General features: G+C 42.3%; 1 protein-coding gene and 1 long non-coding RNA gene across 14 annotated transcripts in view; one reads left to right on the top strand and one right to left on the bottom strand.

Annotated features, from left to right (window-relative positions):
- LOC106835308 (uncharacterized) overlaps positions 1-27,248 on the top strand; it is an 84,094-nt gene that overhangs the window by 26,129 nt on the left and 30,717 nt on the right. The window lies entirely within an intron of this gene.
- HAO2 (hydroxyacid oxidase 2) lies at positions 1,286-27,124 on the bottom strand. 13 transcript variants are annotated; one of them, XM_070487141.1, is made up of 9 exons: positions 27,009-27,089; positions 26,593-26,676; positions 16,256-16,394; positions 14,412-14,563; positions 12,370-12,653; positions 10,416-10,622; positions 6,319-6,477; positions 5,886-5,955; positions 1,286-2,175 (listed from the first exon to the last, which is right to left on the bottom strand). In XM_070487141.1, the coding sequence occupies exons 1-9, from the start codon at positions 27,076-27,078 to the stop codon at positions 2,120-2,122; spliced, it is 1,221 nt and encodes a 406-aa protein (XP_070343242.1). In that variant the 5' UTR covers positions 27,079-27,089; the 3' UTR covers positions 1,286-2,119. The 13 variants fall into 13 exon arrangements, with proteins under 13 accessions (XP_070343242.1, XP_070343247.1, XP_044605020.2 ...); XM_070487146.1 differs by having other exon boundaries at positions 26,639-26,676; positions 27,009-27,074; XM_044749085.2 differs by having other exon boundaries at positions 26,929-27,073.

Here is a 27,248-nt window from a genome sequence, read left to right as displayed (position 1 = left end):
CTCTTTCAGTGTTTCCCATGCTATCTAATGTTCCCTCGACTGGGCCCTGGGTTATGTGGGATAAGCTGGGAAAAGGTGGAAATGGCATGGGTTTGTGCAGAAAAGTGTCCAGCCCAGGAATGATAGGAAACTTTTCACGTCTGTTGGCTTAAGTAGTGACACATTCAGCTTGGTCTTCCTAACTCACTGTTTTCCCTCTGGGACTGCTATAATTCTCAAGATATGGCAATGCAGTTTGATCCAGCTTTGCCTTTTTGGATCAATTCATTCAACAAATAGTTACTAAAGCCTTCTATGGTGTTGGGCATGGCATGGTTCTAGGCTCTGAGAATATAGTGGTGAGCAAGACTGATTAAAGTCCCTGTGCTGGTGCAGATGAACAATGACAAATAAACAAAAAAGTTGATTGCAGACTGTGGTAAGTGCCAGGAGGGGAAAAACCAGGGTGATGTGATGCGTAAAGTAGGGCCTATTCTAGATAGGATGGTCAGGGAAATCTCACTTCATTGGGGAGGTGACATTTAAGCTGAGATCTAAATGTCAAGAAAGAGCCAACCATGAGAAAAGGGTGGGGAAGGACATTCTGTGTGGAGGGAACAGCAAGTGTGAAAGTCCAGAGGCAAGAAAAAGTTTTGTTTGTTTAAGGGATAGAAAGGAGGCAATATGGTAGGTGAGCAAAGAGGAGAGTGATGAAGAAGTGAGTTGAAACGACCAGCAAGAACCAGATCATGTGGTGCCCTGGAGAGCTGGTGATCAGTTTATAGTTTATACTGAATGAAACAGGAAGCCATAGAAAGGCTTTAAACAGGTGAGACATAGGATTTGCTTGTACTTAAAAGAAAATCTCCCTGGTTGTTGTATAGAGAATAGAATTTAACAAGGAGAATAGAATTTAACAAGAGAGAATATGGGGAAACCAGTTCTGAAGTCGTTTATTTAGGACATTGATTTCCATCCCTAACTTTCTTGGTATCTTCAAGTGCCAGATCTTATTCAGCTGGGTGTGCCTGCTCTAGAAGAGTATTTTAGATGATTAGTGGTCTGGGAAGTTTTTACTCTGGTAGGGCATCAATTCATTTTTCCATCTCCCCTTTCATTCATTTATCTTCAGTCAGTCCATCTGTCCGTCCATCCATCCATCCATCCATCCATCCACCCACCCATCTATCCATCCCACAAATGTTCATTGAGATGCTGCTATATGCCAAGCCCAGTACAAGTATACAATTTCTCGCCTGGAGCCCTGTATAGTCTATTTGTGGAGAGGGATATGCAAATACATAAATAAATATAAAACACTTTAATAAGGATTTTAATAGTGGAATGTGCAAAGACTAATGGGAAGCACCTAGCAAGTAGCCAGGATAAGAATAGTTGACATTTGAACAAGGTCTTGAAAGAGGAATAGGAATTTGACAAACAATAATAATAAAAGCTTAAACTTAAGCTTTAAACTTAAACTTTAAACTTGTCTTTAACTTCTGCTAGGTGCTAAGCATTGTGCTCAAAACTTTACATACATTATCTCACTTAGTCTTTCTCCCAACCTAGCAGGCTAGGTAGTATAATCCTCATTTGATAGACGAGGACACGGAAGCACAGAGACTGAAAAACTTTCCCAAGTCACACAGCTTGTCAGTAGCAGTCCTTACTGTTACACCCATGTCTGTATGGCTCCAAAGCCTAATTTTTAAACTATATTATTTCCCTATTATTTACAGGTTGGAGTATGATTTCTGTTGGGGAATATTTTATATGTATAGCTCTTCTGTACAGAGTGCAAATTTCTATAATTGTTTCATAGAGATATATAGGATGTGCAAAAAATTTAACCCATTATTTCAGTCATTAGTGATCTACCTTTTTAAGATCTTTTCTGTCAGAGGATTTCAGGCAAGAGATTAGCATGTAAAAGGCAGTGAGGCAAAGAAGACCTTGACACATTTGAGGAAGATGAGGGGTTTGGGGAGCCTGAAGTACAGGGGGTAGAGTGGTAGAGGTGCAAGGGATGAGCTGCCGGATAGGATGGGGCCTAGGCAGGATGGCACCACACAGCACGCTGTGAGTTTGTCTTCCTCCTGTGGGCAACCTCAGCAGCCTGCTTATTAGCTTTCTTTCTTTACAACCTGGAGAACTGGATCAGGTCCCGATTGATCTCAGCAACTGACCGGCAGCCTAAAAGAACAATGCAGTTAAAAAGTTCATTTCTCTAAAACATCAGTAACCAACCCCATCAAGGTAATGGGATGATGCAGTGAGAACAAGCCTGACTTGATCTGCATGCTCACCCTGATAAAATGTTATGTACACAGAATGAATAACATGATACTGATTGCATTGGGAATTATTTTGTGCGCCTGTGCCCTTGTCCTCTTTTAACATGACCGTGTCAAAATGGCATGGTAAAAATATAAAAACACTATTTTGGCATTCTTTTTATCAATTCATGTATACAACTTGGCCTTTATCTCGGTCTTGATAAGGCTCGGGAATATAGGAAGTATCTGTCACAGAGGAACATGACTCAGGGACAGCATAAGAGATGGGGTGAGTATTTCATACAGCAACTGCCTTCTCAAGGAAAGTTCCATAAAGTGAAACACCCTTCTTTCATGGAGGATCTTGATTAAAATGCAAATTTAAGACTGTAGCTGAGACTAGACACAGGGATTGAGGAGAGTCACTTCAGATAAGAAGTAAAGAGAGAAGGGAGAAAGAGAAACTGGCATGATGGTTTGGGGTGGAGAATTGTGGGCTCAGGTAGACAGTGAAAAATCCCTGGGGGTGAGAAGGCTGAAAGAATTTAACAAGATGTGTAATGTTTCGCTTGAAGTTCTTCCACATCTATGATGCATGCAGCTTCACCTTCCAAAACATTACTTTAGCGAAGCGTATTACTCACAAAAATATAACTAATGAGAGAGACTTTTCCTAAAGATGGAGACCGAGGAAAGAGCTGAGTTTCATGCAGAGTTGATTGTAGTGGACAGTAACGGCAGGCTTGGGATACATAAATAACTAGCAAATTGAACTAATTCAGCAGAAGCAAGACTTTGGAGCCAGATGTGGCGCTCTTCAGAACTGACAATGATCTTGAGAGCTTTGAGTTTCAGGGCAGAGAATAGTGGGGCTTCAAAGCAGGCCAGCCTACTCAAGGAGCACAGAGATGCTAAAATATAATCTTTGATTATATATTGCAGTGAAAACAATATTTGAACTATGAAAAGTGTCTCAATACTTGCATCAAAGTGTTATGATGCCATTTTGAGACAGTCTGAAGCCTCCATTCACATGTCAGCCCTAGTAATATTTGTGTCGTTACTCTGCTTCGTGTAAGCTCTCATCAGACTGGTTTATGGTTCCTGCACGGTACCAAGGACACTGGCTTACACTTGGTGGAGGTTCAGGAAAAGTTGGAGAGAGAATGCTTAAGTACAATTTATTCTTGCTTTTTCATTACTGTAAATTAGAATGATATTCACACTAAAATGCTTTGGTTAATTTAAAGTGAAGTGAGTAATTCCAAACAATAAACTTCAAGAAGATTCATACACTTTTCTAATTCAGCCTTCTCCCTTTACGAGGAATGAGACCTTAGTGAAGTCTGTGCAGCCTTGTGTTGATATGATTTATTACCAACATTTTTGATTTTCAAAACAAATCATGATTTTAACCTTTCTACAAATAAAATTTCAGCAATTGGCCTTGCAGCTAGAAAAACATTACTTTTAAACGTATCTTGTTTTCAGCAATAGGGCAAATAGGTTTCTCTTCCATGGCTATGATGCCACAGGGTCATAAGTGAAAAATATACACATTTCCTAGGGGAATTAGGAGAGAGAAGTCATATCGACAGATCACCTCCTGGGTGCCAATTGTGTCAGGCGTCTTGCATGCATTGTGCAGGGAACGCCTAAGGGGTGACAGAATCTCTGGGGTTTCATGCTATGATTCTGTATTTTTATGAGTTCCAGCAAAAGCACAGGCCCCCATCCGAGATCTCCTCTCCCCCAGGACTAGCCTGTGCGTCTTCCCTGGAGGAGCCATTCTCACACAGACGATGCTGAGGGGTGCCCTTCTGCCTGGGTTTCCTGTTCTTTCTCTTCTTCCCGAACTCTCTTCTCTGTCCCATATTTGGTTGTGGTTACTAATTTTTCTATACATTTCAAACAGGACATTCTCATTGTAGAACGATTAGAAGGAGAGGAGTATAAAAAGTCAAGCATGAAACTGCTCACAATACTCTTTTTCCTTTCTTTTTACCCTGCCGCTTTTTAAAAAGGGGGCTCTCCATTCTCTATTTCAGAAAAACATTTTCCAGCCACCACGTACACCCCAGTCATTGTTTAGTGTAAACTTTCGGTGAAATAAAAAAGCTTTGTTATTGTGAATTCCCCCAACAAGTTTCTGTTAAAAGAGGTTCAAACATCATTTCACCATCAAAAAATAGTTGGGGGAGCAGAAGTCATCTCAGCCTCCTGGAATCTGCAGAAGCCCATAGGTCTTCCCATCCCTCTACCCTCTCCCTCCCAGGGGCAGAAGACACCAATATGATATGTGTTCACACTTGTGCTCCTTCCATCGTGGGAGGGACTCAGTGACGTTGGATCATTTATTGACTTATCTTCACAGGCTTTGAGTAATAGGGTTCTAGTCAAAAGCTGATGGTTCTGGTCCTCAAAGCCTTGATCCGTTTCCCGTGTTTTTATTCATCTGCTCAGTGGAAATTAGCCTGGTGCTGGTGTTAAAGCTGATCTAAGTTTTCCAGCTGGTACTACTCAAGCCCAAAAAGTTGAGTCTGCAACTCAAATGGACACTAGGAAACTTGGACACTGAATACAAGATACTTGTCTAAATATCAGACTAAAACCAGACTTGAAAAGCCTGAACGTCTTGCCTTGTGCCTGGCACATGGCAAATGCTTGGTAACATCTGTGGAAATAAGTTAATGGCATGAAAGTGGTATTGATTTCATGTCAGAGCTCTTGATTCATTATTTCCTTACGTCTGGAAAAGGTCTCTGTTATTACTAAAGTTTAGAATTGAGGAGTGAATGGAAGTCTTAATGGGGTTCATCTTTTCTGTCCTCTCACATTGCAATCATGACCAGCTACAGAACAAATACAGTCAAAGACAGAGCTATTGGCCACTGGCGTTGGGTAGGACAGTTCTTTTCTATGAGACACTCCAAGCATTTTAGGACAGTTGGCATCCCTGTGCACTAAGCACCTGCAGTACCCTTCCTGCAGTCACTGTGCCAATCAGAAAAAAATCAACTAAAAATCCAAATCAAACGCTCCTGAAGAGGGAACGTACATTCATGACTTGAGAACCACTATTTTACAGGATCCCTGGGATTCCAGGTTTTGCTAAAATGTATAAGTTTTTATGAGCACTACTTTACAAGAATTTCAGTTTTAACTGAAATCCACCTGTACGTAATGTCAAGACTTTTATGTTTGTCTTGCTGTCTGTGGTTACACAAGACAAGGCTTTCCTTCTCCCCTTTCTCTCCTCCTGTTTGTATCTATCTCCTCAGCCCGTCCATGATCCTCTTTTACATACTATCTCAACTTCTCACAGTCCATGAATGTTACTTAAAAGATGACACTCAAAATCACATCCAACAAGCCTGATGTGATCTGAACAGGCCAGAGTAAAATGGAGCCCTCCCTCCCATAATCTGAAGGTGCATTTGCTTTTGTAGCAGGTGTTATCACATTTTGAGTTTGTGCTTAGTCTTTGTCTGGGATGTTTCTTCCCTGCCTTCTCTTCTGGGCAGCGAATGGGCGGGGGAAGCTGAGCCAGAAGGAGGGGCTGCTGTTCTTGTTCTTCAGACCTCCCACTTTCAGCTCCAAATCAGGAAAAGAATTGTAAAAACTTACCTGTAAGGGTCATGGATGTGTGGAACTCATTTTTTAAAATGTTCAAAACCTCCTCAACACCACGTTCACCCTGGTCCCAAGACAGAGAGAGAGAGACAGGGAGACAAAAAGAGGCATGAAGGAACATTCCGACCATATGCTGAGTACAAATTCCAAGTGTGCTCAGAGCTGTGGTGGGGATGATGGGGGGTATCTGTGAAATTAGAACTATGTTAGGAATCAAGGGAAGCGAAGAGGGAGATAGGGGTGAGAGCTCTTGAAATTTTGCAACATGCTCAGAGGAATCATGGAGATATGGCCCAGGTGCAACTGTTCTTCAGGAACCTGGGTCACCTGGAAAAATGGCTAAGCTTGGGGGCTAACCTACAGAAAAGCAAGGAAAACAATGAGAAGCACCTTATCTTTCTGCTGGTTTTCATTTTGCCATTCTCACCTTGCAGGCAAGACCCCACAGGATTGGTCTCCCCAGAAAAACACACTTAGCCCCAAGGGCCAGGGACTTTAGCACATCATTGCCAGTTCGGATCCCACCATCCAGGTACACTTCAATTTTTCCTTTCACAGCAGCCACCACTTCTGTCAAGGCATCGATCTGAAAAGGAGAGACATGTGTGGCTCGAGGGATTTCTGTTTTGACTCTCAGGGCATCATGGGACAGCAGTGCCCCCTCAATGGGGGCGAGGACCAGGAAGTCCAAGCCGGGCCATATCTCACAGCTTCTTCCCCTCCTGCACCTGAGGCTGCTGGCGCCTATCAAAGCAGTGCAGCTACGTTCCGAAGGCCCAGGAACTTTCTGTGGGCTCTCCCTCCTGCCATTTTCTGCTCTACAGAGGGCAGCTTCTCTCTGACTCACTTGTTCAGATGCCTACAGCTTGGAAGAACCTCTTGGTTCCTCTTCACACCCTAAGGCAGACATTTTCCATTCATTTTAATCTTCTTCTTTTCAAAGAACATTTTGACTTTTGATTTTCTTCTGCCTTCTCTGTTTCTAAGGTGGTATGGCTAGAAATGTTCTCCACTACTAAGGCACTAAGTCTTTTTGGCAAAACAAGAGTGATCGGCCGTGGCCCAAGTGTCTTTACCGCAGCCTCTCTTGTGTAACTGGGCTACACATTGTTTCTTACACATGTTTGAGCAACTTGTTCCTGACTCCCTCACGGGTTATCTGAGACATGGGATAGGATTGCAGCAGCAACATTGTAAAAGTAGATTTGAAGGCTTTGAAAGACAAAACAGAAGCAGCTTATCACGTTGGCTTGGTTTCTCCACTGGACCTTATCTCTCACTTTGCCTCTTCAATTTCAGGACCTGTGGCCAACAGACCTTGCTGCCCCAAGGTGCCCCAGACCCAGCTGTGCTCCTGAGCACCTCCAAGTCTGTGAGGAGGGGTGAGAGCAGAGTCTGAGAAAAGACTTGGGGAAAGGGTTCTGGAACTGCCTCAGGGCTCCTGTTCTGTGCCTCTTTGAGGGACAACCAGAGAGGAGGAGTAGCAACTGGGCCCTAGGGGGACTTCTGCTGCTGAGGGAGTCAATCAGAATTCTACCTGAATGAGATCCTTTGGCTAAGACTCAGCAGAGTATGAAATCAGGGAGGAAAGAACTTTGCACTTTAATTTATACGTGGAGGAGAATTAAATATGTTTTGGACTTACGTGTTAATGGAGAGAATGCATGTTCAAATAAGGGTATTTTTATGGCGCCAGCATGGTATTATTTCTATGATGTTGTGAAAAAGAAATGTGTTTGTGCAAACTCGTCTGCTGGAGCCATACTGGACAATGGAGCTGATGGAATTTGAGATACAGGTTAGGGAGTGAATTTCAGCCTAAGGTCCAGTATGGCTTTAGAGTTAATTTTTGATAGGTCAAAACAGGACATTCATTAGAGGTTTCTGGGGACAATAGCTAGCTTATCTTTCTCCCTAGTCCTAGGAGGAATCACAAGGGGTTTCACAGAGACAGAGACTTTGCTCAAAGAGTCACAGGCTTCACCAGGAGGGGACTAGAGTGAGAAGAGTGAGACAGTTACCTTGGGCCGAAAAACTAAGACAAATAATATTTGAACTCAATGTTTAATAAATCAAATGGAAACTTTGACCTGTGGGCTGGGGACTTGTTTTTTATAAATAAAATAAATTAGATCCAGGGCCAGGATTATGGTGAGATGAATGAGGCAGGGTTATGCAAGTACAGCGACAGATTTTGTCTTTATTATAAGGTTGATATTTTGTTCACTGTGGCTTTTTTTGGCATTAATTTTCATTTTTAAAATAATTCATTAAACTATTATTTATCTTACTAAGTTTTTCTGGCACCTTAAATTTTGAGCCAGAGGCAGGTACCTCGCTAGCCTCACACTAATCTTGGTCCTGTTCCTGGGTGACCTGGGGTTTGGTTGTTAAGTCAAGAGGCTTGGGAGAACAACATGTTGATGAGCATGATGAGGTAGGAGAAATTCTTCTCTCTGACTCCTGCCTTTGCCAACACTCATTCTTTATTGAAGTGCAGTGGGAGAATTAGTCAGCCTCTTTCTCCACTTATTACTCAGTCCTCCCAAAGGGAGCAAGACTAGCTAAACTCATTCATGAGAGATAGCCTCTTGTATAATGTTTTACTAGAGTGATTTCGGTATTCTACCCTCTTTGCTACTTGTTTTTGACGGCCACTTCTTTGCTTTCCACTCTAATCTGATAAGCACAGTTGGGACTGCTCAGAGCCTGTGAGGCTCTTTTGTACTATCTGTTCTGCCAGTTACTGGGTGTGTGAGAGGTGGGTTTGAGGGCATCATGGCAGGAGTTGGGTGACAGAGCTTTGCGTGTGTTCTACAGACTTGCTTTATGCTAGGGGCATAGGTGAAGAGTTGGGGTGGCAAGCAGGAGGCCTGATCTTTCCCTTCAGTTCTGCTCTCACAGAGAGCCACAGTTAAGTGTGCCCCTTGATCTCCATGTCATTCCATGCCTGTTCTCTCTCAGTTGGAGCCGGGTGGAGAGGAGGAGGCGAGTAATTGGCACCTTAAACCTCCAAGCATCACAAGCCTTGGAATGTACAGACTGGCTCATGTAGCTTTTTTATTTCCTGGAATTGGTCTTAAAGAAGTAATTGAAAATGTACTAAAGATTTAAGGATGGTCACCGATGTGTTGTTTAAAGTAGCGAAAGCTTGGAAGCAATCCAGATGTTCAACAACAAGAAGTTGGCTATAAAAATTGTCCATTCATACCACACACCATTAAAAATAGGAGAAGCATATACATTGAAATGATGCTCTTAACATATTAATAAGTGAAAGAAGAAAATTACAAAATAGTATATGTAGTTTTTTAAACCCAAAATGTTATATTTGCATTAAGAAGTTGATAGAAACAATTACCAAAATATTGTTATTAATGATAGTGATGAAATTAGGGGTGATTTTTATCTTATTCTTTTTTTCTTACGTATATTTTATAATTTATAAACAGTAAACAGTAAATATGTTTTACTTATATAATAAAAAGGCCAAAAAACTTCAGAGAAAACAAACCCCACTTCCCTTTCTTAAAATAAGTCAAGCAGCAATAGAGGAATCTCTTGAGAAAATACAAGCTGTATATACCCATGAAAATAAGTCAATTGATTCCAATTTAAAGATTCTTTCCCTGCCTCCCTCCTCTTCATTTTCTTTCCCCATTTCCCCAATTCATAAGTTAGGGGAAAAAATTACAGACTGTGTCAGATTTTTAGCAAAGGATTCCTAGGATATTTTAAAGTTTTCTTGTGAAAGACATTATTTGTTAGCTTGAGGGAGAGACTGTTCCTTCCTGGGATGTGTCATATGAGAAAACATGAAGTTACAACTATGCCAACAGGCAAACTTCAAGCAGAACACTTTCTTCCAGAAGGCAGGAGACCTCAGTGGCTTTAGAACATCTGTCCCATCAAAGTCCACCTTAACCCCTTACTAACTTGTCAAAATGTGAGCAAGAGTTTAATATCTTTAAACTCAGTATCCTTATCTGTAAAATAAGGATAATAATACTCATCTTGCAAGACTGTTGTGAGATTTAGAGGTGATGTATGTAAAATTTCTAAAAATAACCTGGCACACACTAGGCTATCTTTTTTTTTTTTTTTTAAAGCTTGGCACCTGAACTAACAACTGTTGCCAATCTTCTATTTGGGTTTTTTTTTTTGCTTTTTCTCCCCCCATCCCCCCAGTACATAGTTGTATATTTTAGTTGTGGATCCTTCTAGTTGTGCCATGTGGGATGCCGCCTCAACATGGCCTGATGAGTGGTGCCATGTCCTTGCCCAGGATCCGACCCAGTGAAACCCTGGGCCACCGAAGTGGAGCACGCGAACTTAACCACTCGGCCACGGGGCTGGCCCCTAGGCTATCATCAGTGATTAGAAGTTGTTAAAATTCACAGGTACATAGCAACGTATGAGGCAAGAGAGATGGGAGTATGCATCAAATTGCACAGAGTACCTTGCTGTGGACACAAACACACCCACCACTCACAAAGACACCCTCTCTGAAGTCATCCTACTTACAGAAGCGAGAACCTCATCAAGCTGCCTCCCACCATGATTGGAAACAATGATGCCTTGGACATTGTGCTTCACAGCTAACTCTGCATCCTCCTTTGTCAAGATCCCTTTCAGGATGATGGGCAATTGAGTTATGCTCTGAAGCCAGGAAAGATCATCCCAGCAGTTGGATGGGTCTATGGAGGACATCTGGAGACAAGGCCCTGAACTCTGTGGGGAATAAAAGAGAAACTTAGTCCCGAACTCCTTCAAGACTGTTTGATCCATTCCAAAGATGAGACACATTTGGAGAGCACCATTTATAAACTTGAAAAGAGGAGCAACAATACTACTTCTAGCTCCTTTTCCTAACAAAATTTGTGTAAAAAGAATTTCTACTTCAATTGCTTATTCCTTAACCATTAATTGTGTCCCTGCTCAATAATGACATCAGGATCTGGGGACACAGAGACAAATAAGGCAGTCCCTACCTTAAAAGAACTCACAGTTTAGTAAGTGGGATAAGGTAAGCAAAAGCATTCGTAGGCCAATGTAAAGTGTTATGGCTGAGATATGCACAGAGTAATAAGAACTAAGCAATACCTCAATAACCCTAAATCAGATATTACCCAATATTTATCCTTGGCTCACCATGTGAACCAAATATCTGCAAATCACAACGTGTCCCTGGAATCTGAGATCAGGATTCTAGAAAACCTCAAGGCCCATTTGAGGTTAATGAGTAGAACTGTTGAGTCACTTGGCTGGGTATCACAGCTGCTCATTGCTGAAAAGGCTGGTATTGTTATCTCTACTGTAGCCGAAGGATTCCAACTTTACCATGGCTTGCTTTCTCTGGGGCATTCCATCCCATCTGACTGTAGGATTTTGTGTGTGTGTGTGTGAGGAAGGTTGTCCCTAAGCTGACATCTGTTGCCAATCTTCCTCTTTTTGCTTGAGGAAGATTGTCGCTGAGCTAACATCTGTGCCAGTCTTTCTCTATTTTTGTTTTTTTGAGGAAGATTAGCCCTGAGCTAACTACTGCCAATCCTCCTCTTTTTGCTGAGGAAGACTGGCCCTGAGCTAACATCTGTGCCCATCTTCCTCTACTTTATACGTGGGACGCCTACCACAGCATGGCTTTTGCCAAGTGGTGCCATGTCCACACCCGGGATCCGAACTAGGCCGCCGAGAAGTGGACGTGTGAACTTAACCGCTGTGCCACCAGGCGGGCCCCTGTCTTCCTCTATTTTATGTGGGATGCCACCTCAGCCTGCCTTGATGAGCAGTGCTAAGTCTGTACCTAGGATCTGAACCTGCAAACCCTGGGCTGCCCGAGCAGAGCATGCAAACTTAACAACTATGCCATCTGGCCAGGCCCTGACTGTAGGATTTTAATGAGGGAAGTAGTCTTTGCAGTCACCTATTCATAGTTTCCAAACAAGTTGCTGCAGTACCCTGGTGCCCCAGGGATGAGTTCTAGGTGTGCAGAGATATTGACCCCTCAGTTCTCAAGGCAGCAGGATGGAGCCTGGGCTGGCTATACTCCGTGGGCCAGTCATATTGGGTGTGAGCATCCTCTTCAGAGGGTCAGTTTATCTAAGTATGCTATCCAAAATTATCGTTTTCTAAGTGTGTCATAAAGCAGAAAATGTTGGAAGAACTTGTTTAGTTTACTCTCGTATTTCATGAAAAAATCCTTTCCCTAGCTTTCTTATTTCTCCATATCCAGCCCTGGCCAGAACACTTCTGGTGAAAGGATGGGCAACTCCAGGCATGAGAACATTTTGTCTTATATTCTGCTTGTCTGGAAGTTCTGGGTACCAGGAACCAAATCCATTTTTTGAACTGCTGCATTCCCAGTGTCTTGCACAGAACAGACACTCAATGAATTCTTGTGGAAAGAAAGAAGGGAGGAAAGGGGGATGGAAAGGTGCCTCCTGGATTGCTCGCCCATTGGCTCTGGTATCTTTCCTACCTCTTTAGGTGATCGAAGATCTTTCAGCAGTAAGTTTGTCTTCAAGTCCACTTGGTTTCGAATGTCATGTCGCCTGTTGCCAGTTATGGGTACATCTACAGTGATGACCAGAGCTTTGAAACCCAGCGATTCTACCCTCTGTATCAGCTGTTTGTTTAGCTGCCGGTCGCGCTGCACATAGAGTTGGAACCACCGGAGACCCCTGGGGGCAGTAGCAACAATGTCTTCAAGGGTACAGCTGGCATACGTGCTGGTGATATAGCAGATATCAGCTGCTTGAGCAGCTGCAAAGCAAATGACACAACTCAGGTTGGAGGAGATAGAGGCATTCTGGACTCGGATGAGAAGCCCTAGGAGTCTGTGTTGCCTCTGACCAGCTTGCCCTGTGAGTGAAGATACATCTTGACTTCATTCTGCTTCTCTATGGGGCAGGGATAGGAGGCGTTTGATCAGACTGGGAGGACTAAAGCTGTCTGGGTCCCCCTCTGTACAACCTGTCTTACAAACCTTGCAGTTCATACTAAAATATTTCCAACTGAGATTCATTTAGTCCTCAGAACCATTTTGGGCCATGTTGCAGCTTTGAGATAGGAAATGGGCTTCTGGTGAACTCATCAATGAAGCAGAAGGGAATTAAAGAGGACAAAGGATGAGAAAATGTAATTCCAATGGAGAAGACTGAGCTTGTACTAGAAAAATCATGATATCCAAAGTGAGAAGAACACTAGTTCTACCACTTTTTACCTTTGTGAACTTAAGTCTCATTTTCTTTATCTGTAAAATGGAGGAAATACTAATGCCTCTTTTACAGGGTTAGTGGGAGATTAAAGAAGATACTAGATATGGAAGCATTTTTTAAATTACAAAGCGATGTACTGTATAAATGCTGGTGATAATAAGGTTAATGATGATGATAGTGATGATGACGTGGACAACTGCTGCTGCTGCATAGCATATTTCACATTTCTTGCTTTAATCATTTTCTGTACGATTCTCCAACAGGTTAATGTCACTACCATTCTACAATCCATGGGCAGAGAGTGTTGCCTAATCAAGAATTAATATTTTCAATTCCTGATGTCAACAGGAGATAACCCATTCTTTTGCCCCACCCTCAAAACAACACAACACATTCAACCATGAAGATTTAGTAAAGTAGTCACATTCATATAGGCTATTTGTATTTCAACCTAGCCAGACTTGATTCCTAACCAGATGGATGTCACTTTCAGCTCTAGAAAATTCTTGGATTCATTGCTTCCTATATCATGGAGTCAAAGGAAAAGAGTCCAGGGAAGCTCTGAAAAACTTGCGAAAAAACAGATTTGACTCAGGACAAAGATTACAGAGAAGCCACAGGAATATTTTTAACCCCTTCCTCCTTCCTTCTCTCTTCCCTTCCCTTCTTTTCTCTGCTCTTCTCTACTCCTTATTATTTTTTTGGTGGTGGTGGGGAATAAGGGAAGAGAATGAGGTGCTACTAGGAAGGAGACATACCCCACAAGAAACTTTTTGTCCAATAAGATGACAAAATCAATTGAGGTGAAAGAAAATGGAACATCTGAATAAGAGCACCTGCCAGGGCCTTGTGTTAAGACCTAATGTCATGAAACTCTCCTCATCTGAACTTCAGAGGCTCACCATTCAGCCCCAGCCTTGGCCCATAAGGGGTGAAAGAGAGCCCTCCCCTTGAGGCCACACTAAGCATCCTTTTCCCCACAGAGAGTGTGTCAGAGGAGCCAGTGTGCCTTTTCTGTGGGGTGGCTTGGTGGGATTTCAAATCTCCTAATCATCTGTAGCCCCCTCTCCCACTCTAACCATGTTTATTATGGAAAATGGGTATTTTCTCGATCTTAGGTGATACGTTCACAAACACAGCTTTAAGCATTCTTTTTTCCACCCTCCTTAATTCTAACCAGATTGCTGTCCCTAGGCCCTTTCTGTAGAGAAATCCTGGAGCTGCCTGGCCACGCTCTGAAGGATACCTCCTGCATACTTCAGGGCCCCTGGGAAGGGAGCCTCAAGGTGGGGTTTGTTCATACCTCTCGCTGTGCTCATTTCTCCATCAGGCCAGGCAAGGCAGTGGAAACCTGTGGGTGAGATGCAAATGGGAGCACTGATCTTCTCCCCTTGGATTATGGTCCTGGTGTCCACCTCTGACACATCTTTTAAGTACCGGGGACGGAGGCGAATTCTGCGCTGGACAACAAAGAGATTTTCTATTAGTGGGATTACTCTCCAGCATGCGGGTGCTACCTGGTACTGAGGCCTCCAGATTCCTGGTGCGGGTTTAGACCAGACTGTGTTCCAAGAAACCTCTGGTGGGGTCAGTTGGCTGGTAGCTGATTAGGCAGCATAGACCAACTGAAGGCCCCTCTCCAGGAAGCCTCTCCCAAGCCTATTCCTTATTAACCTACCTCCTGTGTCCACACCATTCCCTGTCTTGCTCTGTCAAAGGTCTGTGTCTCTGAGCCATGCCTCCCTGACCAGACTCTCAGCACTTGGATGTTTTGATTCATTCATCATATCAAGCACTAGGGAAGAAAAGAATAAGCAGGAAGGAATTCCAGGCTCTTTCCCTCTAAGGTTAGAATCAAGTCTCCACAAAGTAAGAAAAGGTCACTGAAAGGACAAATCTCAGGGAACGATCATGGTGTTATTGTTTTTTTTACTAGCGGCTAATTCATTTGAAGATTTGACTTAAATACTGCTCTAGAAGAAGGCAGGAAAATTCACAATTAATACTTAAAATATGCTTTTAAGACCAATAGATACTTAGCCTCAGGGTCCAAAAATGCTTGTTTTTCACAAAATCTTGTTATTTCTGTACACAAACTTAGAAAGATTTTTCTGGAAACCCTGATTGTGCAAACTTGAGTTAGATAGCCTCAGTTACTTCATCTGTGAAATTGGAGCAATGATCCAAATTTCCTAATAGTCTTGTGAAGACAAAATGAGATAGAGCAATTAAAGTGCTTGGTAAAGGGCTAATTAGGTAGGGAAATACAGAGTATAGTGTTCACCTTGCATCCCATTTTTCAGTTTTCTTCTGACCTCTCTATCAGAGGGGTCAGCAAACTTTTTCTGTAAAGGACCAGATAGTAAATATTTCAGGCTTTATGAACCATACAGTCTTTGTCACAATTATTCAGCTCTGCTGTTGTCATGCAAAAGCAGCCATAGATAATATGTACATGACTGAGCTTGGCTGTGTTCCAATAAAACTTTATGTATGGATATCAGAATCTGAATTTCATATAGTTTTACGTGTCACAAGTTCTTCTTGTTCTTTTGATTTTTTCAACCATTTAAAAATGAAAAACCATCCTTAGTTTGTGGGCCATACAGAAATAGGCAGTGGGCCTGACTTGGCCTGTGGGCTGTGGTTTACTGACCCATGCCCTATCCCCTGCTGTTCCAGTCCAACCCTTGAATTGCTCTTCTTTCATCCCTAAGACTCCTTGGGTCTTCATATTTCTTCTAACCTGAGTCCTCTTTCCTGTCGTACATTATCTCCTCAAAACTAGAAGTTTAGGAACTGAAGACATTAGGGCTATCCAGCAGCTTCTCCTCCTTGCCCAAGTGACTGGTGACCTTCTTGTCCTATCTCGTCAGGTGGCAAAGCTTCTGGGAAACAGAGGAGGAGCGACTCACTTGTTCCAGTTCTGCAGAGGCACTGAGATAAGTTCTCTCTCTGTATCCATCCTTTCCCCACCCACCTGTCCACGCTCCAACCTCCCCTCAAAGCAAAACAACAACTACAAAAACCATTATTACAGCTTGAGTACTCTGTTCTTTGGAGGCAGCAGCCAAAACTGCTACTTTCCAAGGAGCTCTCAACCAATGCATCCTAGCTTAATAATAGAAAGGATACAGAAGACCAAACTTTTTAAATGCTGCGATGTTGTCTTCCTTTGTGAAGCCTTCACCAGCTCCTCCTTCAATATAATCCCAAGTTGTCTTAGAGAGACGCTCCCGTGCCTGAGCCTGAAAGTCTGTCAAACACACGAAGGGCATTTCTGGGGCTTCAAAAGATAAACCAAAACAAAACAAACAAAAACCAGTAAGAATACTTCAGACGTAGAGGAGAGAGCGAAGAGGGGCTACAGCATGAAGCTATTCAGACTCAGCATTAACCCCCTGTATTCTTTATCTCAGTGGACGTACTGGCAAAGATGCTGATACCTCAGCCAGAAAGCAGGGAGTCATGTTGCACTCCTCCATTCTCCCACCCTCATCCCCAAGTCCTGATTATTTGGTCTTCGAAATACCCCTCATGTCTGTCCCCTCATCTCTATGCCCCCTGCCTCAAGCCTACTTGAGGCCCCACAACCTCTTGGAAGATTATTACAAGAATTTCTTATCTTTGTCTCTTAGCCCCCAGATTCACTCTCCATCTTGTTTCCCTCCAGCTGCCTGGGATCTTTCTAAAATGCAAGTCTGATCATGCCTCTTGTCTTTGAAGGGCCAAAATCATGGCATTCACAGCTTTCCAGGACACAGCATCTAACTGTCTCACCAGCTCCATTTCTCTGTGGCTTTTCCTTGTCATTTGAGTCACTGAATACTGGAGGGCTATTTCATACCTCTGTGCCTTTTTGGGGGGAGATCCATCAGGGTAGGAAAATTGGGACTGAATTGATACTTATATCTGGGAGTTCCCAGGAACCTCTGGATGTATGATTTGCCTGGGGCTGTAGTTCATGTGGGGAAGGAAGCTGACATCTTTCAACTCCTCAGTTGGGTTATTGAATATGTTGCTAATTTTGACACCAAGAAAACAACATATGTTACCTCCATTAGTTCCCATCCCCAATCTGAACCCTGTAAACCTGGAGGTTAGTACTTCTGATACAACCACCCCTGAAAGAGGAGAGGGCAGGTTTGGGGGTAAATCCCTCCAGTAGGGGCAAGAGCAATGGGAATACTAGCTGCAGATATGCTGAAGGCACTGGTTGCAATCAGTCACAGAATGTAGAGCTCCTGCATGAGAGGATTCCAACAGGAAAGACTGAGAAATCTGTAGTTCACAGCTCTAGACATCTCCCTGGCAGTTGGCAGTGGGGTAAATATTAGTTAAAGGCCATGAGTAGAAATGGAATGACTTAAGTCATTGACTAAGAGATGGGAAAAAGCCCTAGGAACTAGGGATTCAAACACAAATGGGGCAGCTCTTCTAACGGACGAGGGGGCCAAGAAGGCCAAATGAAAAGTAGGGTGCTGGAAATCTTGGTGGGAGTAGGGATGGAGCAGAACTGACCTGAGGGCATCTAGGGCCACATCAGAATCTAGTCATGTAAAACAGAGAAGTAACCTCAAACTCCCACCTAAGGGGCTAAGCAGAAAGAAGTTATATGACAGACAGAAAACAGAGCTCCTGGGATGTGCGGTGGGATCCAGATGGAGGCTAGGGGGAGGAATTTGGAGCACAGCCACAGAGCTTTTTATAGGCAACGCACCCTGTCGATGGGAGGGCAGGGAGCTATTGAGGTACTGAGTTGAGTTTGACAAAGTATAGCAACCGTATCTAATTTATCTTATTCCTATTCGACTCTTCGAAGGCTCAGTAACTTTAGTTGAATGAATTAATCATTGTGTTTATCCAACTGTATTTCATCACTAATTTATACCTCTGTGTGCATAGAAGAGTTAACACAACAGGACTGAGAATGTTATCCCTTGAAAGGCCTGCTTTCAGGGTTGGACCTTGGCTGAAGTCTGGGAACTTGGATTTTGGGAAGGTTCCCACCAGTGTCTGATAAGGATAGCTCACTATTCTAAACTGTTTGTGCAAATAACGTGGTTTATGCTGAACATCTGCTTTCATTCTGGAGAAGCTACCGTTTTGGTATGGGTTAGGCAGAGGGTGTTTATATGACCAGCCCCCAACAAAATACCTGGGCACTGAGTCTCTAATGAGTTTCCCTGGTAGATAAAATTTCATACATGTTGTCGCCATCCATTGCTGGAGGAATTAAGTGCATCTTGCTTAATTCCACTGGGAGAGGACTCTTGGAAGCTTAGACCTGGTTTCCTCTAGATTTTGCCCCTTGAGCTTTTCCCTTTGCTAATTTTGCTTTCCATTCTTTCGCTGTAATAAATTATAGCCTCAATTATATGCTATGTGCCATGAGTCTTCCTAGTGAATCACTGAACCTGGGACCCCCCAACACACTTTGTAGCCCCAGGCATTAGGTTAGTACATGACGCTGAGGTGCTGTTCATAAATGTTCATTACTTGAACTTAACATTCCCCTGTCTGTCATCTCTCTGCCTTGTTGAATGAGAATTTTCCACCAGGTTTCAACTCCTGATCTCTCAACAAATCTCCATATCCTATACATTACACACTCACAGAAATGCTTTTCTGCAGATTTCTAGCATAGAAACTCAACAATGCTTGTGTCTAATCCAAGAGAAATGGCTCAAATGCACTCAGGATTACTTGCCTGGAACAATGTGAATTATGTCATCTGAAAGCATCTTTATATATACTAAACACTATTTTATCTCATTTCTGTCTACTATTTTCTTTTCTATCTGCTATTTCCTTTACACTTCCCTGTAAAGTAGGTAGAGAAGGTATTAATCTCTTCATTTTGCATTTGAAGAAAATGAGGGCTAGGAAATGAAATAACTTGTGAAATATCAGGCCATAAATTATTACAGGGGAAGGCTCAGAATAATGTCTTCTGGTAACGTCTAAAGATAAACATTCTCCATTTTCAATTTCATGATGCAAAAAAAAAAAAAAGAGTTGGTTCACATAAATTACTTGTTATATTGAATTTAAAAGAATTTCTTAGGGTGAAAATACGATTATGATGCATTTTTTTTTCATAGCATATATAAAGCTTGGTAGAGTGCTGAGCCCACTATTTTTATCAGAGGTCCAATATAAGGCTTATAGTTGAAGAGAAGGGCAACTTCGTTGTTCAAAGCTTTCTCTAAGTTTGGGAGGGAGACTTAGCAGTATACATTTTTATGTGTTCCAGTTTGATCCATACCAGACTTAAAGACACCAGAAATTAAAGGGAGGATCCAAGTTTTCTAATGGCTTTCTTGTGTTTCCATTTTATTTGATCTCCATTTCAGTATTTTTTCTTCTTTTCTCCTCTATCCCAACAGTCCAAGAGGAAGAGAAAGGGGAGGAATGGATAAAAGTGTCTTGCACCCTGATCAAGAACTTGAGCTCATTTAATCCATTCATGCATTTTGTCTCATGGTAAAAAATGGTGAGGCACAACTAGCATACCAGTGATAAGGAAACTAAAGTCTAAGAGTAAGGACATTCAGTGGTACCTGTTGCTAATGATGTGAGGTTCAAATAGTTTTCCCTAACCACGGGAAGGGGGAAGGACACTGACTGGGGCCAGTAGACATTTCAAGGCAGAGTTTGCTTTCTTCAATATTGCCATTTGATCTAATGCAGTTAGGCTAGATAACAAATTGTCTTCCTTTGAAGGTTTCATCTGATTCTGTGCTACCCCAAAATGTGTCTTTTTGGCTTGATTATTTTTGAGAACAAAAGAAACTTCTCAGGAAGAAATTTTGACCCTTCCCCTGACTGCCTAAAAGGATTTAAGATAGCAGGCCTGTTCCAGGAAGGAGCTATCACCATAGAGAACTATAGTATAATATGAACTAGGGGTGGTAGTCAGGGAGGAACCTAATAAGGCCCATTTGATCAAAGTCCTCTCATTATCTTTACAAGACATGACAAATATTTATTTACCAAATGTTTGCTTTTCCATCTCCATGTGGATTGCCTTCCTCCCCTTTGAATCCCAAACCACTACCCCCAACATCCTCCTTTATCTTTAGCTGAAGATGGTATTTAAGGTGGTGGCTTCAGACATTTTGGTGAATTACTCAGTTTTCCTGGTTTTCTCCCATGTATACATGTTATTAAATCTGTTCGATTTTCTCCTGTTATTCTGTCTCATGTCAATTTAATTCTTAGCGCAGCCAGAAGAATCTATAAGGGTAGAGGAGAACTTCTTCCTCCCCTGCAACTCATACAATTCATGTTGGTGTCACTTCAGGAACTCTTGGCTATCAGAATTTTTATTTGTATGAAAAATTCCTAGGCATTCTAAAAGAAGTCTCAGAGTGGAAATTGCAGGGTAGGTCATTGAGAGGCCAGAGGGGAAGCAAAGGCTGCCTCTGATGACCCCCTTTAGGTGCTTGGTACTGCAGGGTGGTATCCTTCAAGACCTTCTGAGTTAGTTCCCTGGGAACTTATGCCCAGTTTCCCAAAGGGGTGGTAGACATAATGTCAAGGCTACACTTTGAGGGCTTTGTTTCAGAGATTACACTGTTCCAGGTTGGCTGAAAGAGCTTTAATTGTTGTATATGGGGTGATAACCTCAAGGTGAGTGACTGCAAAGCCTAGGGCCATCACCATAGCAATGGCAGTATTGAGAAAGGAGAAGTTATAGCCAGAGGAGGCCCTGGTCATGGAATGCATGGTGGCAGAAGGGTCCCAGAGCTGTTGGGCGCACAGGCAGGGTCAGGACCAAAGACATGAATCAATACCACCTGTGGCTGAGGGAGGTGAGCCCCCAGGGAGTCCCCAAAACGGGGAGGAAAGGTCAGAGTGAAGGACTTAGATTCCAAGGAACATCAGACCAGATAGAGTAAAAATGAGACCAGCATGTTTCTAACTTTGGAGTGGCCTGAGGAACTAAAGATTCCATCTGTATGGAGTGAGGAACAAACGGGCTAGTGTGGGTCTGACAGGCACCAGTCTAGTCAGATGCTGCAAGAATTGACTGGGGTTTCTATCTGCCCAGGATCAGTTCTGGCCTCTTCCCTGAGCCCTCACACATTGTGAATTGAGGACTCAGGACCCATTCCAGGTCATGATGGCCACTTTTTTTGTTTTATTCTGTTTTGCATAAAAGTAATCTCTGCTCTTCAGCCCACCACCCCTCAGCCACTCTCATTAGCCAGTTTTCCTTGCCAGTCATTAAACTTCCCCTCTTGACCTGTAAGCATGTTCTACCATGAGGAGCAGGATGTTTCAGTTCTTCAGAACCTCTTTTGCAGTAGTGATGGGGAGTGACTCATGTCTTCCTTTCACTCTAGGAGCTTTGGTTATCATGGGTTGGAGGAATTTTTGAGGCTCTGAGAGGAGGTACATTTATATTAGGGATATGCTTACCCTGGGGCTATGTTGACCTAATTAGTTCGTTAGCTACCCACTGTCCCCCCTCCCCAAGCCATAATGATCACAAATCCTGCCTGGTGAGAATTATAAGACAATTAGAATGGTTGTGCTTGATGGAGCTGAGAGGGTCTTTAGAGAGATGGAGAGATGTGCACAAGCTGACACCGTAGCAGAATTTAAAAATGAACCTATGTCTCCTGTCTCCTTATTCAGTGCTCTTTCTGACATAGTATGTGACTCTGACAATTACCTCTGGATAGCCTGGATAGCAACATTGCCTGGAATTCACTTCTTATTTGAGAATTAACTTCTTGGAATAACTTAAGGTTTTAGAGACTTATCCACACGGATTTCATCATTCCAACTCCTCCTCTACTCCTTCTGCCCCTGGTTGGTTAGCCAAGATCAGCAAAAAGGGCTGAAGCTAGAGTACAGGGTAAACTCTTGGTTATCTAATTAGTAGACTAGAGTTAGTGGCAGACTGCTTCAGGGAGGTTGCTGACACTTACTAGTTGCATGAGCATAGGCAAGTTACTTCCTCTCTGTGGGCCTCATTTCCTCATTTGAAAAACTATAGTTTTCTATATATTTCAGTTTAATCTCTACCAGATTTGGAGCCACCAGAAATTAAAGATCGGGCCGAGGTCCTTCAAGTCATCACATTCTGTGCTTCCCTTGCTTGTAAATGCAAAGATCTCTGTTTAGACAAGATCATGCTAACATTCTAGTTCAGCACTTACTTTGTAGCAATAAAGTACAAAACGGGAAACCAGCACATTATTTGAGCTTATTTCCTAACACCGAATAGCTGGGTGCTCCCAGCCTTCCTTCCCTCTTCCTCACCAACTTTGAGGCCTCTCTTTTTACAAGCTGTTCTGGCATGTGGGACCATCTTATGGCTTCTGTGAGGAGCTATTTGACCAGTCACGACGCCATTTCCCTTTTACAGGAGGATATGGGTTCTCATCCACATGTTCTCCCTGCTCACAGACCAGGTAATCCATCTCACTACATACAGATGCCTCTTCCTCCTTCCTGAATTTCTCCAAACTATTTGCTGATTTTTTCTGAGAAATCTTTCTCACCACTTCTCCCATTTCCTTAATCTCTCCCATCTCCTTTCCTTTTCCATTTGTAAACCAAAAATAACTCCATAGTGGCAGATGAGATTAGTGCTGTGGAGTCCCTTGGATCAAGAACAAAAAAATAAAAACATTTTGACGCACTTAGACTGGGTAAAGAAGCTCCAAAACCTTCGAAAACACCCTCAGAAGCAGCTTAAGATTTCTTCCTTAAGTTGCCACTAAGCTCTCTGTTTCTCTACTTAAGCCCGCTTTTCCTCATCGTCAGCATTTATGAAAAATAAATGAAGTATTTATTACACAATTTTCTTGGTTTTCAGTTTTGGCCTATGACTAGAAATGCAACAACATTGCTTTATACTCATTTGCATTGCAAATATGCCAATTTTCTGCTACTTTGTTAATTAAGTGGGTATTTTCCAGTCACCTGGGAATCCAACCGCTATTTTAATAGCTTTCTTTCTATAGGAAAATATGTGTTGAATTCCAAACAAATGACTTCCAAGTAGCGTTTTGGACCACAGGTGTGTTATAAATTGTGTGCTTTCTATGAGGTGTTGGAGACCGTTTAGGACATTCTGGGAGACATTGATCCAAGAGCTCATACGGTGGTGTGTTTTTTTTGAGGAAAATTAGCCCTGAGCTAACATCTGTGTCCATCTTCCTCTATTTTATATATAGGACACCTGCCACAGCATGGCTTGATAAGTGGTGCTTATGTCTGTGCCCGGGATCTGAACCGGCAAACCCCAGGCTGCCAAAGCGGAGTGCATGAACTTAACTGCTCTGCCACAGGGCTGGCCCCTCATATGGTGTTTTGAAATGTTAGAGATGTTCTTATTCTATTGAGCAGTGGAATAATTTGGTTACACAAAGACCTTTGGAGACAGCATGATGATTCCTTAATAATAATAATGACAATAAGATTGCAATGATGGCACTGTGTAAACTGTTTTATGTTCATTAATGTTTCGACCCTTGTAATAATCCCCAAACATAAATATTATTATCCCTATTTCACAGATGAGAAACCTAAAGTTCAGAGAGATTAAAATCTTATGCCCAACATCACACATCTTAATAATGTGTTCTGACTCCATAGCCTGGCTCTTAAGCATCATCAAAAGAAGCAAATGTGTACAGACAAGTGTAGTTTATAGACTGAGGGAGCTTGTGTTCAAAATGCCATGGGTGTATGCAGCTTTGCTTCCTTCCCTCCACAAAATCATAACTCAATCAGAAAGGAAGAAAATTTCACTATTTAGCTGGCGTAGGGCAGGAGTATTTGCTATCCCAAAATGTGTCTCTTTGGCTTGATTATTTTTGAGAACAAAAGATTCAGGAAGAAATTTTGACCTTCTCCCAACTGTCTAAAAGAACTTAAAATAAAAAGCCTGTTACAAAAGCTATCACCATAGATAACTCTAGTAGAATATGAACTTCATGTGGTAGACAGGGAGGAACCTAGCAAGGCCCATTTGATCAAAGTCCTCTCTACCTCTCATTGTCTTTATAAGGCATGACAAACATTTATTTACCAAACATTTGCTTTTCCATCTCCATGTGAATTGCCTTCCTCACCCTTGAGGTCCTAAACCACTATTCCCAACATCCTCCTTTATCTTTAGCTGAAGATGGTATTTAAGATGGTGGCTTGAGCCATTTTGTTGAGTTACTCAGTTTTCCTGGGTGTCTCCCATGTATACATGTCATAAAATTTGATTTTCTCCTGTTATTCTGTCTCATGTCAGTTTAATGCTTAGAGCATCCAGAAGAAGCTAGAGGGTAGAGGAATATTTCTTTCTCCCCTATACTTGTCATAAATAACGACCTTGAACATTTAAATCAATTTTAACAGTCTACAGAGCACTCTTCCATCTATTATTCCATTTGATGCTCACAATAACCTGGTGAGATAAAGGGTGATCAGAAAGTAGATGTTCAAGAGCCTGTTTTATAGATGACAAAATTAAAACCCAGAGAATGCAATTGAACTATCTATGCTCAAAGATGAGAATGGCAAAGCCTGACCAGGAACCCTTCTGCCTTCTTTAGATATACTTGAGCTAGTATAGAGTATTAGTGGTATATTAGGAGACGTTCAGGTCTCTGTTCTGTAGGGTTGGAAGAACTGCGTAAAGTGAGCTTGGTCAATTCCTACAAAATCTAGACCATTGGGAAAGGTGTCCTGTGTAAAGATCACTGCTCTTGCCCCTTCATTTGCTCAAAAAGGGTGGAATGTGCAAAACAGATGTCAGAAACTACACAAATGTTCAGAACAAGCTCTCAACTCTATTGTTTTCCCCACTGACTTTAGGTCTTGTTGGTGTCTCTATACCTAATAGCGGCAGTCACTGGGACGCAACAGGAGAGAGCCGAGAAAGGGTAGAAGAGTTGGGGACGGAGAAAGCCAGCTGTGGAACGGAGCTTTGTCTCTGCCCTCCTCCTAGCACCACTCACTATGGCAGCTACTCTAGGTTGTATTTCTAAAGACCATTGCTTTCACCTGCTAATGAGTCTCCATAAGGCATCAATACCTGAAGGAGTCCCTAGAGGCAAGAAGATACTCTCACAAGCTTTGTAACTTGGCAAATGGGGGCTCAAACCTCAGCTCTGCTACTTGCTCACCATGATTCCATGAAAAAGTTATTTGTGAAAGAAGAATATTAACAGCTATCCCATAGGACCCTCATGAGGAGTAAACACTATAGCCCATATAAAGTTTCTAGAACAATGCCTTGTAGAGAGTAGATCATCAATAAGTAGTAGATCCATTTGTGTTATTCCTTTTGTTGATGGTATGTGCACACTCATCTGAGGCTCTGGAGGTTGAAAGTTGCTTCAAGATTTGAGTAATTCTGTGATAGTGTAGTTCGAACCTTGTGTCAAATTTACTCGCTAGTTTCTCCACCAAGGTTTACTGAGTACGTGCTATTAGCCGGGAAGGCAGAGGCATTTACTGCTCATTATGTGCTCCTCAACATTTCCCAGTTGCTTAAAGATGTGCAGAGTTATATGACTAGTTCTGGCCAATGGGCTAGGAGTGGAAGTGAAATGTGATAATTCTAGGCCAAGAATTTAAGAGCTCATATGTGATCCTCTGCCTTTCTTTTCTCGTGCCACAGCAATCTAGAGGCATGGGCTCCAGAAGGCATAGCTATAAGATAGAGGCAGCTTGGAATCCCTGAATCACCGTTTGGAATGGAGCAACCCTGGAGATCAGATGATTTCATATGAGCAAGAAGCAAATATTTGTGTCACTAAGATTTCAGGGTTTATTCTTTACTACAGCATAGCCAAACATAATCTGATAATTTATCTAGGCATTGTGCTAAACACTAGAGATTTAAAATAAAACTAATATGATGTCAATCTCTGCTCTCAAGAAGCTGAGAGTCAGAGGAGAAGACAGATTTCAATAGCTCGTTCTCTGTTAGTTGATATGACATAGAGCATAACAGAAATCCTTTTCTGGGAAAAGTTCTCTGGGAATTTGCGAATATTCCCATTGTCTCTCAAACGGTATCCCATTGATGATGTTCTACTCCATCTAGTCTAGCCATCTCCAATTCTCATCTACCTATAAAATTAAGATATGAATATCTATCTCATAGTGATCTTGTGAGAATCAAAGGATCTTGTAAAATGCAGAGTAGCCTAGGGATTAAGAGGAAAGACTTTGGGAGTTGTGCTTCCTGCTAGGAGGTAGAATATAATCAAAAGCTATTTCTCCTTTTATCCTATTTCCAGACCCTATTACACGCCATTGATCTATTTGTCTGTCTTATACCAACACCGCCCTGACTTGATCACTGTTCTTGGGCAGTTCTCCCCAGGTTGATCTATAGATTCAACTTGACTCAATCACAATCTCAGGAGGCTCTTCATTACAGGGAATTGGTACCTATTTCCAAACAAGTTTATTCCCCAAAGAAACTGTGCCAGTCCAATTGTTTGAGAAACACGCACTTTTTTGCCTTTTAGAAGCAGTAGCCATGTCAGTGTTTTCCTCTACCTGAGGCCAGGAAGCAGTGGTCATGATACGAGGAGTACCTGAAGGCAAGGAGTGTACTTTTTAGATTTTCCACCACCCTTTCAAGTAAGCATATTTTGACCCATATTCCCTCGAAAGGACACCCATAAATATTTCCCCAGGTGGTTCTGAGACTTAACTTCGCTAGACGTAAGCTTTGGTATAGCGTCTTTCAAGCAAACCTTCCTTTGCCAGTCCCTTCAGTGTCTACTACATGTCCCTACAAGCCTCTCGCCTTGGAAACCCACAGTTACCATTGACGATGATCCTACCTGCCACTTCATCTCCTTCCTCAGCTCCAAACTCCCAGAAAAGACCCAACAACAAACCTGATCTTAGCATCTTCCAGTACCTGGGAAAAGTGGTGTCTGGAGGCAGCCACTCCAAGCCAGACTCACTACTCTGTGATTGGAAAGATACATCACTACCCAGAGCCCCAGGAGTACAGAAGTGGGTCAAGGCTAAAAATTAATCTTTACATGGGAACCCCATCCAGCTTGGAAGTAAATCAGCAACTAGGCCAGAGTATGGTTAATTTTTAAAGGAACATTTTGTGCTTTACAAAGTTCCCTCATAATTAAGCAAAATTCCT

The sequence above is a fragment of the Equus asinus genome, chromosome 16, assembly GCF_041296235.1.
Source record: "Equus asinus isolate D_3611 breed Donkey chromosome 16, EquAss-T2T_v2, whole genome shotgun sequence".
Taxonomy (NCBI): Eukaryota; Metazoa; Chordata; class Mammalia; order Perissodactyla; family Equidae; genus Equus; species Equus asinus.
Note: the sequence above shows the minus strand (reverse complement) of the source record. Positions and strands in the feature narration are given on the sequence as shown.